Source organism: Embiotoca jacksoni, unplaced genomic scaffold, assembly GCF_022577435.1.
Source record: "Embiotoca jacksoni isolate LCO1_2020_lvr unplaced genomic scaffold, fEmbJac1.0.p SCAF_16, whole genome shotgun sequence".
In the NCBI taxonomy this organism is placed as follows: domain Eukaryota; kingdom Metazoa; phylum Chordata; class Actinopteri; family Embiotocidae; genus Embiotoca; species Embiotoca jacksoni.
Genome location: NW_027185296.1, coordinates 8,924,311 through 8,941,614, shown reverse-complemented (window position 1 = coordinate 8,941,614; position 17,304 = coordinate 8,924,311). Strand labels below are relative to the sequence as shown.

General features: G+C 39.3%; 1 protein-coding gene across 1 annotated transcript; it reads right to left on the bottom strand.

Moving 5' to 3' along the window:
* Positions 1-11,584: 11,584 nt before the first annotated feature.
* On the bottom strand, positions 11,585-16,745 carry LOC138198514 (sodium-dependent phosphate transport protein 2B-like). Its single transcript, XM_069149955.1, has 12 exons — positions 16,700-16,745; positions 16,455-16,586; positions 16,233-16,361; positions 15,907-16,050; positions 15,298-15,409; positions 15,001-15,196; positions 14,817-14,912; positions 14,474-14,585; positions 13,769-13,936; positions 13,347-13,463; positions 13,136-13,260; positions 11,585-12,130 (listed from the first exon to the last, which is right to left on the bottom strand). The coding sequence occupies exons 1-12, from the start codon at positions 16,743-16,745 to the stop codon at positions 11,585-11,587; spliced, it is 1,923 nt and encodes a 640-aa protein (XP_069006056.1).
* Between the last annotated feature and the right edge of the window lie 559 nt (positions 16,746-17,304).

Sequence of the window (17,304 nt, the reverse complement as noted above, 5' to 3'; positions counted from 1 at the left end):
ATTTAAATGAGTCAGCTTGCCATCAGAGATGAAATTCAAAAGAAAATGAATTTATGAACCCTCGGCTATTTTCAGGGTAATTTCACTACCTTCACGTTTAAGCTCATATCTTGGTCATTATAGCGGTGTTTAGCAGGTATTATGTTTACCATGCTATGGCTGCACTAAACATAGAGTACTGTTATGGCTGATTGTCATGAAAGATTTTGATCGTATGATGGAAAAAAGTCACACACTCACCGAAGTCACTCAGATTTATCATCTGGTTGATATCTGCTCTAAATTTCATGGCCTTTCATTGTTATTAAGATTTATTTGTCTAAGTTAGATAAGTCCTCCTCAAGTGTAATGTACAGTAAATGTTTCAGGAAGCTTTCAAGCAAAGTTGGTTGGTTAACTCCACTTGTGTTTGTGCTCTTTCCTCTATCACTGTAACTCATTGACATCATTACTATCATTTCATGGCTGAAATAAATTGACTTTCTGACCATACTCACATGGGTTTATTAAGCTCTTTATTCAAGTCACAGTATGATATTGATTATAGTTGTGGTGGCTCAACATCCAGTGCTAAGATATATCAGACCCGGATTCCTACCAAAATCTGTGTAGCAGTAAAATATAGAATTGTTTTATCTTTTAGTTTTGAGATTCTACTGATCTTTGTATTCATTCGATTTATGTATATTAAAACTACCATTTTCAGTGTAGGAATTAATCAAAAGTGATTTCCTCTGATTGTTTAATGTTGATAACACTGATTGATGAGACCTTGATTTGTCACATGCGGTTTGAAGCTAATAGACACTTTGACCAGCAGATTTACAGCTCTCTCACTGATCATCCATTTCCAGTTGAATTAAACTTTCACTGAACCCTCTTCAATATCTGATTATTATGGAAAATACAAACTTTCACCAGTGGGCATTCTTGTTCAGAACAACCTAATATTTGATTTGTACCGTAGATGTTTCAAAGTCCTGTGGCTTACAACGAGCCCATGGTATGTGCAAAATGTCTGCATTAATAATATTTCATAACTAGAGATACCTCAGGTCCCACAGAAACATGGTGAAAGCCATGCACAGGGTCCCTGAGATATAACAGATCAAAGGATGGCATGCATATTCTGGCATATTCAATTCAAGAATGTCTAAAACTACAACCTATGCCAATGCAACCTCAGCTGGACTTTAGAAACATCTGCGGCAATAAAAGGAAATATAAAATCAGAAATATAGCTAACAAGTGGATGCTGAATCACGGTCATAACATTGCTTTCCCTCAACGTGAGATTTATTCCTCACAATGAGGCCGGTCGATTTGAATGATTACAAGTTAACACCACGTCCTCCTGCAGGCTTCTTTTGATCATAACTATGTATGAATTTTGGCTTCATCACAACAATGATTACTGATGAAATAGATTATATTTGATGCTTTAATTTGCATCTTCATTCATCATTTCTTATTTGTCCTGACAAATTGCTTTTACTTCCATATTTCAATAGTTTCTTGAGCTTTGGAATCTGAAAATCCATTTTAACCAAAGCAATGAATTCTATCCGCCAACAAAGCCCTTATAACGGCTGATATTCATAAACCAATGTGACATTTTTTTTTTTAACAGAATTCAATGCCATTCATCCTTGGGATCAGAATATCCTCTTTTTTTTTTTTTTTTCCTACATGTGTGCGTCAGTATTATTACATAAATACTACAGAACCAAGAATAGTATTTAGGCCCGGTAGGGTGCTGGTGAGAGGTCGTAATGTTGCTGTGGACCTTTTTTTTTTTATTTTGCTAAACTGAACATTGCTGACTGTACTTTTTACAAACGCATACTTGAGGACAAACACTCATGGGACCCGCTCTCCAGGAAACTTGTCCATTTGGCCCTTAGCCTTGGATGACCAGAGGGCCTTTGGTGGTCAGCGGCTGCTGGACACTCAGATCATTTCGAGCGTATGTGAATGTAACACTTGAGTGAATGAGCGATAGCAGAATGTGAAATAAGTCACGAGTGTTATCAGGGTTTCTGGTGCCCTGAAGAACAAGCTATTTTTTTTTTTTTTTTTACAAAGTTTCAACAATTTAAAATGATACATGCCCACAGCCCTGACTGACTCAAGGTCAGAGAAGCACTTAGCCTAAAAATGTCATCAGCTAATAAAAAGTACTGAATGTTCCCAGCACACACAGTCCGGGTGTACTGTGCTCAGACTGAGTGCATCTGAGCATCAGAGTTGTCGGGCAGCCTCGAGGGGAAAACATGTCACCACCCACATTGCAGAAAGTAAGCTACACTTTGTCGCAGTAATTTATACGAGAGGGAGGTTTTTTCACACGGAATTCAAACTGTAATGTTGTCACTGCAATTACTGGTGGTGTGGACAGTAGTTACTTACTCTGCTATGAGAGTGTGTGTGTGTGTGTGTGTGTGTGTGTGTGTGTGTGTGTGTGTGTGTGTGTGAGAGAGAGAGGGGCAGGGGGGGCAACAAGCCAGCAACTCTTCTCAGAGTCAAGCAGTGTTTCCTGGAACCAGTATGTACCACTGCAGTGTACATGTCGTTATTATTGTTAGAGATTTACTTTATAAATCAGTATTCTTCGGGAAGAGGTGTTCATAGTCCAGTCGTTTAACTTTTCTCCTTGTAAAAGTCAGTGTACTCCAGGTTCCCTGTGACATCACCATTGGGGCGTGGCTACGAGTGCAGCAGATCACACCTCTGATCAGACTCAGTGGGGAGGTGCTACAACCTCGTCCCTTTCAACCAGAAAAAGATGAAACCTTGATTTTTAGCCTTGTATTCAAATACACTTATAAGCTTTGTTACCTAATCACACCTTAAGACCTACTAACTTAATATAATTTGGCTGTGCGCCTCATTAGGTCTCTAGATCAGCAGCTTTTAGAGGTTCCTAAATCCAGATTAGGGCCGACTGGGTTTTCTTAGTGATACCTCCAACACTTTGGAAGGGCCTCTCATTCCAGATTACATTGTCAACTACACAGTATTCAAATCTCCATGAAAAACAAATTTACTTTCTCTTGCATTTCCGGATGAGACTAAACTCAATTTGATTGAATTATTTTTAGCTTTGTTTTTCTTGTGTGTTGTTCTGTTAAATCCTGCTTGAATTTCTTTCTTTATTGTTGGTTTGCTTCTTGCTTTGCAGCACTGATCGACTGTTGTTGGGTTTAAATGTGCTCTATAAATAACATGTATTTTATTAAAATACTATTTTATATATCATTAAAATATTACTTTATAATTTTCTGTAAAACAGACAGAATAAACTAATGCAATACCTTTTTGAAAGATTTTGGTTGGTGGGTAGGAGAGAAACCCATACAGTCCCCAAACAAAATGTAATGAAACAGGCCGCAGTGTCAAAGAAAATGTATTAAGAATGTAATTTTTCTGCATTGTTACGATACAAATTTCCAAAGCTTTAATTTTGACCACGAGGGAGGGGAAGGACCTAATCTGATCAATATGAAGTGAAAGCAGATGAAACTGCACTGAGCTGGAGAATTGTTTGATCTCAGTCAGATCTGCACTACAAGCAATGTTTTATGTTACATGGGATAATTGGATGCCTGAATAATATTGTGTAGTCTGTGCTGGATGATATGAACTGATATGAAAAATAGTGCTTATTGCAGCTTTGTAATATCAGTTTTCATCAGGGCACAGTGGGTCGGCAACAAATGTGAACAATTGACTGTAACGAATGGAAAATGTGTTGGTTGTATTATATGAATTTGTTCCTAATTGTATTATTATTTTATATATTATTATATATTGTACATATCTGTGGCATATTTTGGCAATATATAGTGCTTGAATCCTTTTTTACTAAAAGATAATGAACACTTTCATCCTTTCAATCTTTGATATCCTTTGGTTTTGCTGGATAATATATATTTTTCACACGACGTTTTAATATTTCACAGCCGAAAAAGAAGGTGAAGTGACCCAGTAAGTCTAGCAGTGACCCATCATGCATAACAATCGTACCACTTAACCTAAATGGTGAGGTGGTGACCTACATGTCTGCCTGAAAATCACCAAGCACTGCAGTTAGAGCCAATCATGAGTTGTACACACAGACTTTACATTTCAGTGGCCAAACCTTGACAGTAAAAAACCCTCTGTGTCCAGCCAAGGTCAATGTTGAAGCTCACTAGCTGGTTATCTGCTGTGAACCTTCACCTCTCCGCAGATAGTCATTACATATTCGCCTCTACTGGTGTAAAACGATCAGTACAGCTGTTAATAATTAGATTAGCTCCGTTTCTAGCAGACTGGTGGTAATGTGGCTGTTCATGTTGTTATACTGTGATAACTTTAGGACACTTCAACCGGTGGGTTCATATGAAACCAAAACAGAAGTGTACTAAGTCCATTCATCCTTTGGACACGTCTGCTGATGCTGAACATGATACTTGATAATGTTGCTCGATTTGGGCGAGCTTGTTCATCATTGATTCTCTTATTTGATTTGTAGCTGTAACTTTTTCCATTCAAACAAATGGAAAAAGTTACAACTTTGTCATATTCATATACCAGTTCATAGGAGGCTATGTATATTGTTTATTGTTCTTCGGTATGCATAAGCAGCACTGTTAATGACTTGTAGAGTGTATCCAATTGTAGCAATCATTTATGAGAAAAAGGCAGCAGTAAATGGAGCCATTAGTAAAAGAAAAAGAAAGAACAGTCTATAATCGCAAATGTCCTCAACAAAAGAACTGCTACAACATATGTACACACATTGTTGAAAGGTTAAAGCTGCTCTAATCAACATTTTTCTTTCAGTAGTCACACAGATAACAATTTGTAATATGTAAGTGGTTGGTCATAGTAACAAACTCAGATAATGAACACCTTATCATCTACAAACCTTTTTGGAACGATATAATCATCTACAGATTGTTTTAGCATCTTTCAGCACATTGTTTTGATTCACTATCACAGCTCTTACTGACAACATTTTCCAGTTACAACTGGCAGAGCAAAAAAGCTGTACAAACACACCGTACACTACCTCTCAGACAGAATTTCTCCCAGGAATTGGTAGAAACTAAAACAGAATTTTTTTTTTTAAAGTGAATATTAGATATATATTATTCTTCCATGCAGCCACACACACACACACACACACACACACACACACACACACACACACACACACACACACACACACACACACACACACACACACACACACACACCTGTAAATGACTGCTAATGTTGCAGTTTGCAACAATTTGTGGTTGTTGGTTCAAATTCACATCACACATTTTGATCTGAAGTGCATTTATAGTTGTGCTCATTGTCCACTTTGTTGTCAAGTTTAAAACCCAACAACAACAACTAACCAGTTGTTGCCTGGAACAAATATTTAATAGTAGAAGTTGACCTCAATTTATGGAAATCTGATTGAAAATAAATCTGCCGTATAACATCAGTCGAGTTAGATAACGCATAAATGCTTTTAGTAGAATTTAAATAGATGTGATCTGATAGAGTTGGAGAGATAAGAACAGTTTATTGTCCTGAGTTGATCTCTTGAGCTGCCAAGTTTTAAATTAGTATATAACATGATGATTGACCTTGAATGTTGGTAACCCAGTTTATTCCCACTGCAATTTAGTTGTAATTCCTTCAAGAGTCTGACTCTTTGTCTTTCACACCCAAACTGGAAAGCATAGAAACTGATTGTATTTGTTGTTATTTATCGCCCACCTGGTCCTTATTCGGAGTTTCTAACTGAATTCTCTGACTTTTTATCAGATTTAGTGCTGACTTCAGATAAAGTGATGATAGTGGGAGACTTTAACATTCATGTTGACGTGGACAACGACAGCCTCAGTTCTACTTTTAGCTCATTATTAGATTTTATAGGCTTTTCTCAGAATGTAAATAAACCCCGTCACCGTGGTAACCACATCCTCTATCTGGTTCTGTCATATGGCATGGAAACTGAAAATTGAATTGTATTTCCTCAAAACCCTGTTTTGTCGGACCACTTCTTATTAACATTTGAAGTTACAATAATGGACTACACAGCATGTGGGAATAAATCCCACTGCAGTAGATGTCTGTCAGATGATGCCGTGGCCAAGTTTAAGGAAGCAGTTACATGTTTATCCTTTTCGATGCCGTGTGTTAAAGCAGCGGAAGACATCTACGTTGATCTTAGTCCCACACAAGTGGATCATCTGGTAGAAAACACTGCAGCATCTCTGCTACAACTCTAGATGATGTCGCCCCTCCGAAGAACAGAGTAATGAACCAGAGGAAGTTGTCTCCGTGATACAACTCAGAACTACAGTATGCTCTGCTCAGCAGGCGACTAGAAAGATGGAAAGGAAATGGCGTTCCACTGAAATTTCTCTCCTGTTGAGCTCTCTGAGTTAACTAGAATTATTTCTTCATCTGGATCCTCGAGCTGTCTGTTAGATCCCATCCCAACTAAACTCGTCAAGGAAGTCTTCCCTTTAATTAGTACTTCCATATTAGATCAGATCAACCTATCTATTGTAACCGGCTATGTACCGCAGGCTTTTAAAGTGGCTGTAATTAAACCTTTTCTTAAAAAGCAGACTCTTGATCAGCTGTTTTAGGAAACTACAGACCATTTTCCAACCCGACGTTTATTTCTAAAATCCTTGAAAAAGTTGTTTCAAATCAACTTTTTGATTATTTACAAAGGAATGATCTGTTTGAAGATTTTCAGTCATGCTTTCAAGTTCATCATAGCACAGAGACAGCACTGGTGAAAGTTACTAATGACCTTTTAATAGCCTCAGATAATGGACTCGTCTCTGTACTTGTTCTTCTGGACCTCAGTGCTGCTTTTGATTGATCATACGATCTTATTACAGAGATTAGAAGACGTTACGAGGATTAAAGGAACTGCATTAGACTGGTTCAAATCCTACTTATCAGATAGATTCCAGTTTGTCCATGTCAACAATGAGTCTTCCAGACAAACAAGAGTTAGTTATGGAGTTCCACAAGGCTCAGTGTTAGGCCCAATACTTTTTACTTTGTACATGCTTCCATTAGGAGATGTCATCAGGAAGCACTGCGTCAACTTCCATTGTTATGCAGATGACACTCAGCTATATCTTTCTATAAAACCAGATGAAACTAATCAGTTAGTAAAACTTGAAGCCCGTCTAAAAGACATAAAGGCCTGGATGATCATAAACTTCCTGCTTCTAAATTCAGACAAAACGGAAGTTATTGTACTTGGTCCTAAACACTTCAGAAACTCTTTCTGTAATCACTTAGTTACTCTAGATGACGTTGTCTTGGCCTCCAGCAAAACTGTGAGGAACCTTGGAGTCATCTTTGATGAGGATTTGTCCTTTAGCCACCATATAAAGCAAGTCTCCAGGACTGCCTTCTTTCATCTACCTAATATTAATAAAATCAGGAAAATCTTTCCACAGCGTGATGCAGAAAAACTAATTAATGCGTTTGTTACTTCTAGGCTAGATTATTGTAATTCCTTGCTGTTAGGATGTCCAAATTACTCATTAAAAACCCTACACCTGATCCAAAATGCTGCAGCAAGAGCTTTGACGGGATTTAACAAGAGAGATGATATTTCTCCAGTTTTAGCTTTAGTTTAGAACCATATAATCCTAGCAGAGCACTTCGCTCTCAGTACGCTGGTCTGCTTGTGGTTCCTAGAGTTTACAGAAGTAGAATGGAAGGCAGAGCCTTCAGTTTTCAGGCTCCTCTCCTGTTGAACCAACCAGCTCCCAGTTTGTGTTCAAGGTTCAGAAACCCTCTCTAGCTTTAAGATTAGACTCAAAACATTCCTTTTTGATAAAGCCTATAGTTAGGGCTGGCTCAGGTAGACCTGAACCAACCCTTAGTTATGCTGTTATAGGCCGAGGCTGCTGGGGGACCTCGTTACAGGCTGAACTTCTTTTCTTCCCTCCTACTCTTTAACTGACTCATACCTCACCATCTTTTTCTCCCCCATAGTTTTTGCTTATTATCTGTTGTCTCCATTCAGTTCCCTCACTCGCGTAGTTTCTGTTCTTTCTTTTGCAGATGTCCCGTCATGGAGCTGCATGTCTCTGCTCTGCGATCATCGTCTCCACCAACAGTTCTTCTCTTGTATCTCTATGCTGTCCTTTTCTCTCTATGCTCTCCTCTCACCCCAACCGGTCGAGGCAGATGGCCGCCCACCCCTGAGCCTGGTTCTGTCGGAGGTTTCTTCCTGTTAAGAGGGAGTTTTTCCTTCCCTCTGTCGGAGGTTTTTCTCCCTTAAAGAGGAGTTTTTTTTCCCTCATAGCTTATGTGGGAATTGTTGAATGGTTGGGTTTCTCTGTATAATATTGTAAAATTCTGCTGTAAGGACTTTCAATGTGTTCAGTGCCATGAAATAACCTGTGTTGTGATTTGGCGCTACATAAATAAAATTGAATTGAATTGAATTGAATTGAATTGAATTGAATTGAATTGAATTGAATTGAATTGAATTGAATTGAATTGAATTGAATTGAATTGAATTGAATTGAATTGAATTGAATTGAATTGAATTGAATTGAATTGCAATAAGACTATACAATAAATCGCCTCTGGCCAAATCAATCTCACAACAATAACACCATTGCACTGTTGGTTGTTTGTTTGTTTAAATGTTTGCACTATTGTTTTGTTAGTTTAATGTAATATGTTTATATTTTTATTGCATATATTGTGCATTTTTACATTTTTATATTTAATATTTTTTACTGTTATTTTTATTGCTTTACCTTGTATCTATAAATGCTAGTGTAGTGAAAAAAATTCCCCCTTGTGGGATTAATAAAGTATCTATCTATCTATCTATCTGTCTATCTGTCTATCTATCTATCTATCTATCTATCTATCTATCTATCTATCTATCTATCTATCTATCTATCTATCTATCTATCTATCTATCTATCTATCTATCTATCTATCTATCTATCTATCTATCTATCTATCTATCTATCTATCTATCTATCTATCTATCTATCTATCTATCTATCTATCTATCTATCTAACAGTGGTACTGTTGTGGGAACAAGTTACCTGAAGGCCATGAGAGAAATGTTTCAACTGACGGAGAACTCCCTGTGGATTTTATTTTAGGTTAGTGAATTTCTTATTCAAAATTATTATTGTTTTTACCATGAGTATTTTCATATTCTCTTATTTAACCATAACTCAATCCATAAGGTAGTAAGTTAAACAAGTAAATATAATATGTCCATCTTAATGCTAGTTACATGTATTGTAATGCACTGTGGGAATACAACGTAGATAGCCATGTTAGCTCCATGAAACAGTGACAGTATGCTACTCATAATGTTTCTCTGGCAACAACCCTGAACCATTTTATTGCAAAATGTAGTGTTTCAAAAAAAACGCCACACACCAAGACTGCTGACAGTTTTCGTGGATGAAGGTTTGTGGGTGAGGGACTATGATTGATGGTGAAACCAGTGGGCTTGGTTTGGTTCTTATTAATAATGAAAAAATAAAATGGAATAAAACTTTAAAAGTGTCTGCAGCTTTTGTAACTGCTATCTTCCTCTAAAACATCTCTCAATATTGATATTTACTGTATTTACTTCTATTCTTGCAGTGCTCTCCAACTTTACCTTTGAGTTGTGCAAGTACTTGATACGTGTCTTTGGCAGAAATATGTCAGATTTCCAGAGAACTGAAGATAAAAATGGGTTACACTTTACCTGAACTCGAGAATCTAACTCTGATAACAGACAGACTACTTCTCAACCAGCTGGATGGCACATGGATTCTAACTTCCCGTGTTCATTACTCTGCTTTCAGCGGGATTTCAAATGGCGCTCGTACAGCAGTGAAGCACTTGTTGTTGACGAAATATGATGAAATATCTGGACCTAATTATCGGTTTTATGTAACAAATGCAGTCACTACATTGTCACACTGTTTAACTATAATATGACAAAAACACAAGGCACTGACAGTTGGGTGACTATCACATAAATATTGGATGTGTGTTGTTTCTATGATTATATTAATGCTACAGTACTTCTGAAATTATTAATGTAACGTGCCATCATTGTCCACTGCATCAACAAGTTACACCTAGTGATTATTATTAATCACTAAATAATAAATACAACAATAAAACACATGGCTAAAGTCTCCATTTTAATCTAGATGTCCTGTACTTGAGGTCCACTCGTGCTCCTTAACCTCATAAACACAGGAGGAGCAGCGTTCAGGCGCAGCAATGTGGCTGCTGGTGTGGGAGGAGGAGAACATACTTTGATTGGGTTCTCGAGGTCAGAGGACTACAATATATGCAGGAGCCTTACTGACTGTTTTCAGCTCATACTGTGTGATTGTTATCTCACCCCTACATACTACAAACGGCATTTAAGTTCCGGTCAACAGTTTGATTATGTTACTATAATTGTTTTGTAGTGAAACTTTCTTTTGTGTTTCAATCTGAAATCCCTTGCTGTTCAAAGGCAAATTGGATATGAAAGCTGGAATCTGTTTGCTACAGAAAGCTATTTTTTTTTTAACACAACTAAAGTGAATCTTCTGATCTATCATGTGAAACACATCCATAATCTGCAATAGCTGAGCTGAATATCAGATAAACTTATTAAAATGGATTTATTACCAAGTACATAGGCCTTATGTAGTAGTTCGTAACAATTCAAAATCCAAAAGATTAGAGAAAAACAAGTCATAAAAAGTGAGAAAAATACAATTAACACTAAAGACAGGTAAATAAGATAGGTTAAATAAAATTTCAAAGTAAAGTAAAGAATTATGTGGCACTTGAATTTACATATCAGCGTAACATATCAGAAACTATGAATAACTGAGTTATATGTTGAGTTATCAACATATATGATGGAACTAGATAGATAACAAGACTGGGTCAAAATATAGGCTGGCTTGTGTTATGAAACACTAGAGGGGTTTTAATTTAAAATTATTACTTTTAATTTGAAATGTATACAGGAATTTGTGGCATTTGTGATGTAACTTTATCACTCAGTCAGTCAGTGGCCTTGCTGTTGCGTCCAATGAAAAAAGGACAAGACTGCCATTTTGAAAATAGCAATTTTTTTATTTACAAATATTTTATAGTCTTAAATACTGAAGAATAACATAACATATGTTAATGACATTTTAAGTGCTACATCACACATTTGAAGATGAAATGTTCAAATTTGAAAATAAAACCGAAGGCGCCTCCAACATATGATATATGATATAAAAATAAGTCATGACATTTGGATCCACCCATAGTTAAGTCATAGCAGACAGTGAGTCAGAACAATAAATTGAAAACATCATATGCTGGGCAACAGTAAGTTCATAATATGTGCAACACTGGTGTTCATATTCTCCTGATAGTGGTGATCGACAGTGTTTACTACAGTGCTTAGTGTATCATAAAGAGGAATCAAAATCATACCACAGCCTGAAAAGTGATGAACCAGTGTATTACAAATACATTATTGTATTTAGAATTGCTTATAGATACAAATTTAACTTAATAATAATAATAATATTAAAGATGTGTTGATTTGACAACCTTGGTATCTTCATCGTTGGACATGGCCGGGTTGTCGTACATCTCCAGACTCTTCCTGCTGTTCCTTGTGATCTTTTCATCCTCATTTTGTTTTTGGCAGCAACTGCAGCATTTACAGAAGCAGCAGCAATATCTGCCGCAGAAGCCCAACGACGCGGTCACCACTGTGTCCCACGGCGCCATGGAGCGCAGCGGCCGGGGCAAAAAGTTCCAGTTGCGGAGGACCTTGGGCAGGTAGCGCGGACAGCGAGACTGCATCATGTTGACAATGATCACAAAGATAGCCAACGCAACGATGGGAACACCGACACCGACCAGGACCTGCCAGCCAGCCAACGAAAGGCCTAATATCGACAGAGGGAGAACCAAGAAGCAGAGGAAGAGGTAGAAGGCAGCAAACCAGCGGTATTTGGCCGTTCGGTTCCCCAGACCTCTGGCCAACCTGATGGGCACCCGCGTGAAGGGGATTGGGTACCACAGTAGGATGCCCATGATGTTGAAGAAGAAATGGCAAAGTGCAATCTAGAGGAAAAAAACACAAAAAATATCACATTCAAATGACGCTATTACTGTTAAATATGAAAGAAATTGTGGGAAAACAACAACAGTGTTTAGCAAAGCCAGCAGCGCTCTCAGAGCCTCTTAGGGGCTAAAAGCTAACATGCTCTCATGTTGATGCCTTACCACGTTAACTGTTGTCATTTAACGTGTCGGACATATTTGCTATTTTGCAGTGAACACGACATACAACTGAGACTGGGAATGTCACTAATTTTGCAGGTATTTGGTCATAAACAAAAGTACTGTAATAACGAGATTTCACCTGATGGTTGCGATAGATTGTTACATAATAATGTGGAGAGTATAACAAGCAATCAAAGGTATCGTTTTGAACAACAGGTTTATGTTAAGATTATTCTCCTGTCTGGCACTGAAGTGATATTTTGATTTTTGATTTGGATGAATGTATCTCTATTGGGATAGACATTATTACAATGCATCCTCTGGGGACCATGAATGTTTGTGTAAAAATTCATGACAAACCAACAGATTAGTTGATATATTGCACTAAAAACCAAAACCGTCAACCTCATAGTGGTGCAAGATAAAATATCACCACAGTCCAAAGGATAGATCCTGTGGGGACCATGAATGTTGGTGTAAAAATTCACAACAATCCATCAAAGTATTGTTGTAGCTGATGTTGAGATAAAACTCCAATATGTCCACCTCATAGGAGAGCTTGATGGAATATAATTAAATCTAAAGGATTCATCCTCTGGATAATGTGATTGTCTGTACAAAAATTCAAGGTAATACATTCAAAATACTGTAGTCGTTGATATGTTGCATTAAAAACCCAAAATGTCAACCTAATAATAGTGATAGAGGACATATCATCAATATCTAAAGCGATTCATCCTCTGGGGACCATGATGGTCCGTAGCAAAGTTCACCTCAGTCTGTGCAGTAGTTGTAGAGATATTTCAGTCTAAGGTGCCAGCATGGCTGTAAGCAGCATCTTACCTGGAGGGAGTTGGGCAGTGTTTCTCCGGGGCTAGCCATAGCAGCGAGTATAGCAGTGGTTGTTGTACCAATATTTGACCCCAGAGTCAGAGGATATGCTCTCTCAAGGCTGATGACACCAATACCTGGTGAATGAAGATTTACAAGATATGTGTCGGTGTAAATTTTAACTAAATCAAATAGTGAAATCAGTGTGATAATGATGACTTACCGACAAGAGGTGTTATAGCCGAGGTGAAGACAGAGCTACTCTGAACAATGAAGGTCATCCCTGCTCCCACGACGATCGCAATATATCCAGTGACCCAAGCGAAGGGGAAGGGGAAGTCTGTAGTCAAACAGAAACACAAGGGGTGAGCAATAAACCCTTTGAAGTGAGCACGGTGTGATTGCACACATATCACCCGCATGACCTGAGCAAACGATTTCTCTCAAAACAGTGTTTGTGCCTGAGCTTTCTCCATCACACAGCAGGGATGCTTGACCTGGAGGTGAGCCGCAAGCCACAGGGAGGCTGTACCTGTTTTGCCCATCGAGCGTCCCCACCGAAACAGGTGAGCTGACTATCAAGCAGGCTGGACCGAGCACGAGGAGGAGGCGCCCCATTTGTTTTTTTTGGTTTGGGTTTTGTACCTGTGTTGAGCACCTTCTTGATGACCACAGCCACCTGCCCCTTCAGCATGGAGTTCAGCAGCTTGACGATGAGGATGAGGCAGGTGCAGAGGATGAGCAGAGACAGAGCGAGGAGGATGAGGCCCACGGCCAGGTCGGGCAGCTTCACATTCACAAAGAGGTGTTTGCCTGCAATGGACGGTCGAAGAGATGATTGGCACTGTAGACTTGGATTATGTAAGATTGTTTATGATAAATGGCGCTTAAAACAAAACAAAATACCATTTTGTAGGTTCATTGTAATTGTAAAACAAGCTGAGGGTGGTATATCAGTCGAGGTCAGTTTCTGATTTTAATAAAGTAAAAAAATTAAAGAGTATTTCTATTTACAAAACTAAGCACTTAATGATTTAATTTGGGGCATAATAATTTGAAGAAGTGATCCATTTTACGGTCATGTGGCACTCAGGTACTTCAGCGAGACGCCATGAATGGACCTATTGAGCAGGTAGACGGGTCAGGGGTGGGTATGAGCTGAGTCACTGTAACATCTCAAAGGTAGTCATTGTCCCGACATCAGACGGTCTGGATGAAGGAGCTTGTTGTGGCCAAATGGCTCTCTCATATTTCACTGAGCCATAGTGGATCAGGTAATCCTAAATGCTCGGTAAATGATCCCCCCACCCTTCCCCCTCCCTAAAAAACAGGCATTGGAAGCACGCTTACATTTCTCCTGGTAATCGGTCCAAGTCGTGTTCATCTGGGTCCAGGTCAGGTTTCCGTTCTCCCAGCAGACGGCACCGGGAGCGCAGCTCTCCACCGTCTCATTCCAGAAAGTCTGAGAGAGAGAGAGAAAGAAACAGCTTTAGATACAAAAGAAAGAGACGATACAGTAAATAATGCAGCTACAGATGACGGCACACTTTTTTAGAAAGTATGATCTAACAAAGGAATCATTGCGGTCACAATGTGAGAAGGACACTATCCATCATTAAGAGAAAAGAGTGGTTTGTTTACTGCTCTAACTCGTCATTTTATGCATGTGATGCAGCTCTTGTTGATTTCTCACCGTGTTGCTCTTCTTTTTGCACCATACTTTGATCAGACTCTTGTTTCTGGCCTCCGGGTCACCAGTGGCAATACCCGTGATGACAGATTTGTCCAGCTGAAAGAAGACACTTCATTTAGGAAAAAAAAAAAAGGCATTTCTTCTTCATATTGATGTTGCATCTCCTTTATGGCGTTGTTGTTACCTGGATGATGGAGCTGGTGAGGGGGTCTGTGATGACGTTGAGCAGGTCGGGGGCGTCCTCTCCCGTCTGGATGTTGAACGAGTCGATCATGACGGAGGTGAGTTTGTACAGGACGCCTGTGGCCACTTCCAGCGGCAGGAGAATCAGCACTGACAGCCAGTTGAAGAAGTCGTGGACCGTGGCGCCTGCGAACGCCCTGGAGGTGCAGGAACACACAACGTGAACACGTACCAGACACTATTGGCAGAGTTCCTATTATTTTTCTCTGCACGTTTATTATGACACGCTTTGGTTTACCTGCGGAACTCATTTCGGTCTCCTGCCTGCATCATGGCCACGATAGTGTTGGTGACAGATGTCCCAATGTTGGCTCCCATGATGATGGGCACTGCAGACTGGACATCCAGCACTGAGGGACAGAAGATGTATTACAGTTATGAATAATAAACTAGAGCCACAGCTATAAGGCAGCCATTTAGATGACTGATAGGTCTGAAAACACACTTTCTGGTGCTATTTGGACACGTCTTCAGTGATGAACCCGGGGTCATAGGGTCTTACAGGTCTTTCATCATCAGACATCTTAAACATTGCTCAACAGATCGCCCCTCTGGATCCACAGCCACCGAGAGGCCTTTTCAGTAGCCTCCAGGATGTCTTGGAGGCTGCTGAAAAGGCCGAAAGGATTAATGGTTTCGGGAATTTTTTCAAACATTTCCTGGTTCCAGCTCCTCTCTTTGTCTTATATGATAGTAAACTGAGTATCTTTTGGTCTTTGGACCCCATAAAATGTCCGTTAGGGGGACTGGTTAGAGTTGCAACCACCAACCAATGCATGCATCTTCCATGTGGCTGCATGTGTGTGTGTATGTGTGTGTGTGTGTGTGTGTGTGTGTGTCTACTTACATCCAGAGGACACCATGCTGACCACAATGGAGGAGGAGGTGCTGGAGCTCTGTACCAGCACTGTGACTAACACACCGATCACCAGACCAGCCACAGGGTTGGACAACACAACATTGTCCTGGAAGATGTCACCAGCAACTTTGCCTGCACACACACACACACACACACACACACACACACACACACACAAACACACACACACACACACACACACACCCTCAGGTCAAAAAACACTCCATACACATTACATAAGCCCATCGTAGGACCTGAAATTATCTAGTAAATTAAGAGGAACAGAGGAATGGCTCATCGTGTTCTGTTTTTACCTCCGACCAGCTGGAAAGCCGAGCTGAGAACATCCAGCGAGCAAATAAACAGGTAGAGAAGTCCGAGAAGCAGAACAAACTTCACAATACCGGTCAGCACACTCATAATCTTTCCTTTTGTGTCCAGGTCTGCAGGAAGAAAACACACAGTACTGAATCAGAGTCAGGTTTTGTGAAGGCATCAGCGCTGCATAGGCCACTAAGAAAGGCGAGCTGTCTCACCTGACCACTTGATCCCAGTGTCTTTGAGCTCATGGAGATCCCAGGGATCGTCTGCATCTGGGTCCTCATTCACCAGGTCCACCGTGGAGTAAGCCGGCAGGATGGACTCATCTTTAGCTATAGTGTTGTCATCTAACGGAGGGCCGGAAGGAGAGAGCGTTGGAGGAAAAAAAAGTAGCAACAACAGTCTAAAGTAGCAACAACAGTCTAAAGAGGTTTTAAGTATCCAAGAGGAAAAGACATACCAAGAGTGGGGGAGGAATCCGTCCCCACTTCTGGTCTGGGAGCCATCACTATCAGGGAAACACAGAGAAGTTACAATAATATAATCAACTCATACAACATATGGAATTTAATTAAAAGATGTAGTAAAGTTGTTTTTTTGTTATTTTATTGAGAGCAAAAGATGATGTTGAAATGTCGGTGTCTTGCCTGTGTTTTTAACCTTTTCATAATAAAATGACTGCTCCAATATCATATAATACACTTTGATATCTACTAACCTGCTGTGTAATAGTCCAGATAGTAAAAGATGAAACTCAATATTTAAAATTTCAAAGATGATTGACGTCTTAAAAAGCGCACAAAATAAAAGAAACACAATCTTATCACTGTTACCGATCTCAGAAATTAAAAAATTTAAAAAAGGAATACAAATCGATGCAAAGAGCAGCCTTTTTACACGCAGGTTCATCTCACGCTCCCTGAATCATCCATGTACATATTTCTAACAAATATTTCTACTATAACTCCATCAGTTTCACATGGGAATATGTGTGGCCATGTGTCCTGTCCTCTACTGGAGGACAGGAGTGATAGGCGGTGTACGCACCTGCTTGAGTGTCCGGAG

Bases quoted from the DNA above. Each gene is read 5' to 3' on its own strand.
- LOC138198514 (XM_069149955.1), bottom strand. From the start codon at position 16,745: ATGGCTCCCAGACCAGAAGTGGGGACGGATTCCTCCCCCACTCTTG. The intron at 16,587-16,699 runs GTATGTCTTTTC...GCCCTCCGTTAG, and splicing joins GGATTCCTCCCCCACTCTTG to ATGACAACACTATAGCTAAA. The intron at 15,410-15,906 runs GTAAGTAGACAC...TCTGTCCCTCAG, and splicing joins CAGCATGGTGTCCTCTGGAT to TGCTGGATGTCCAGTCTGCA.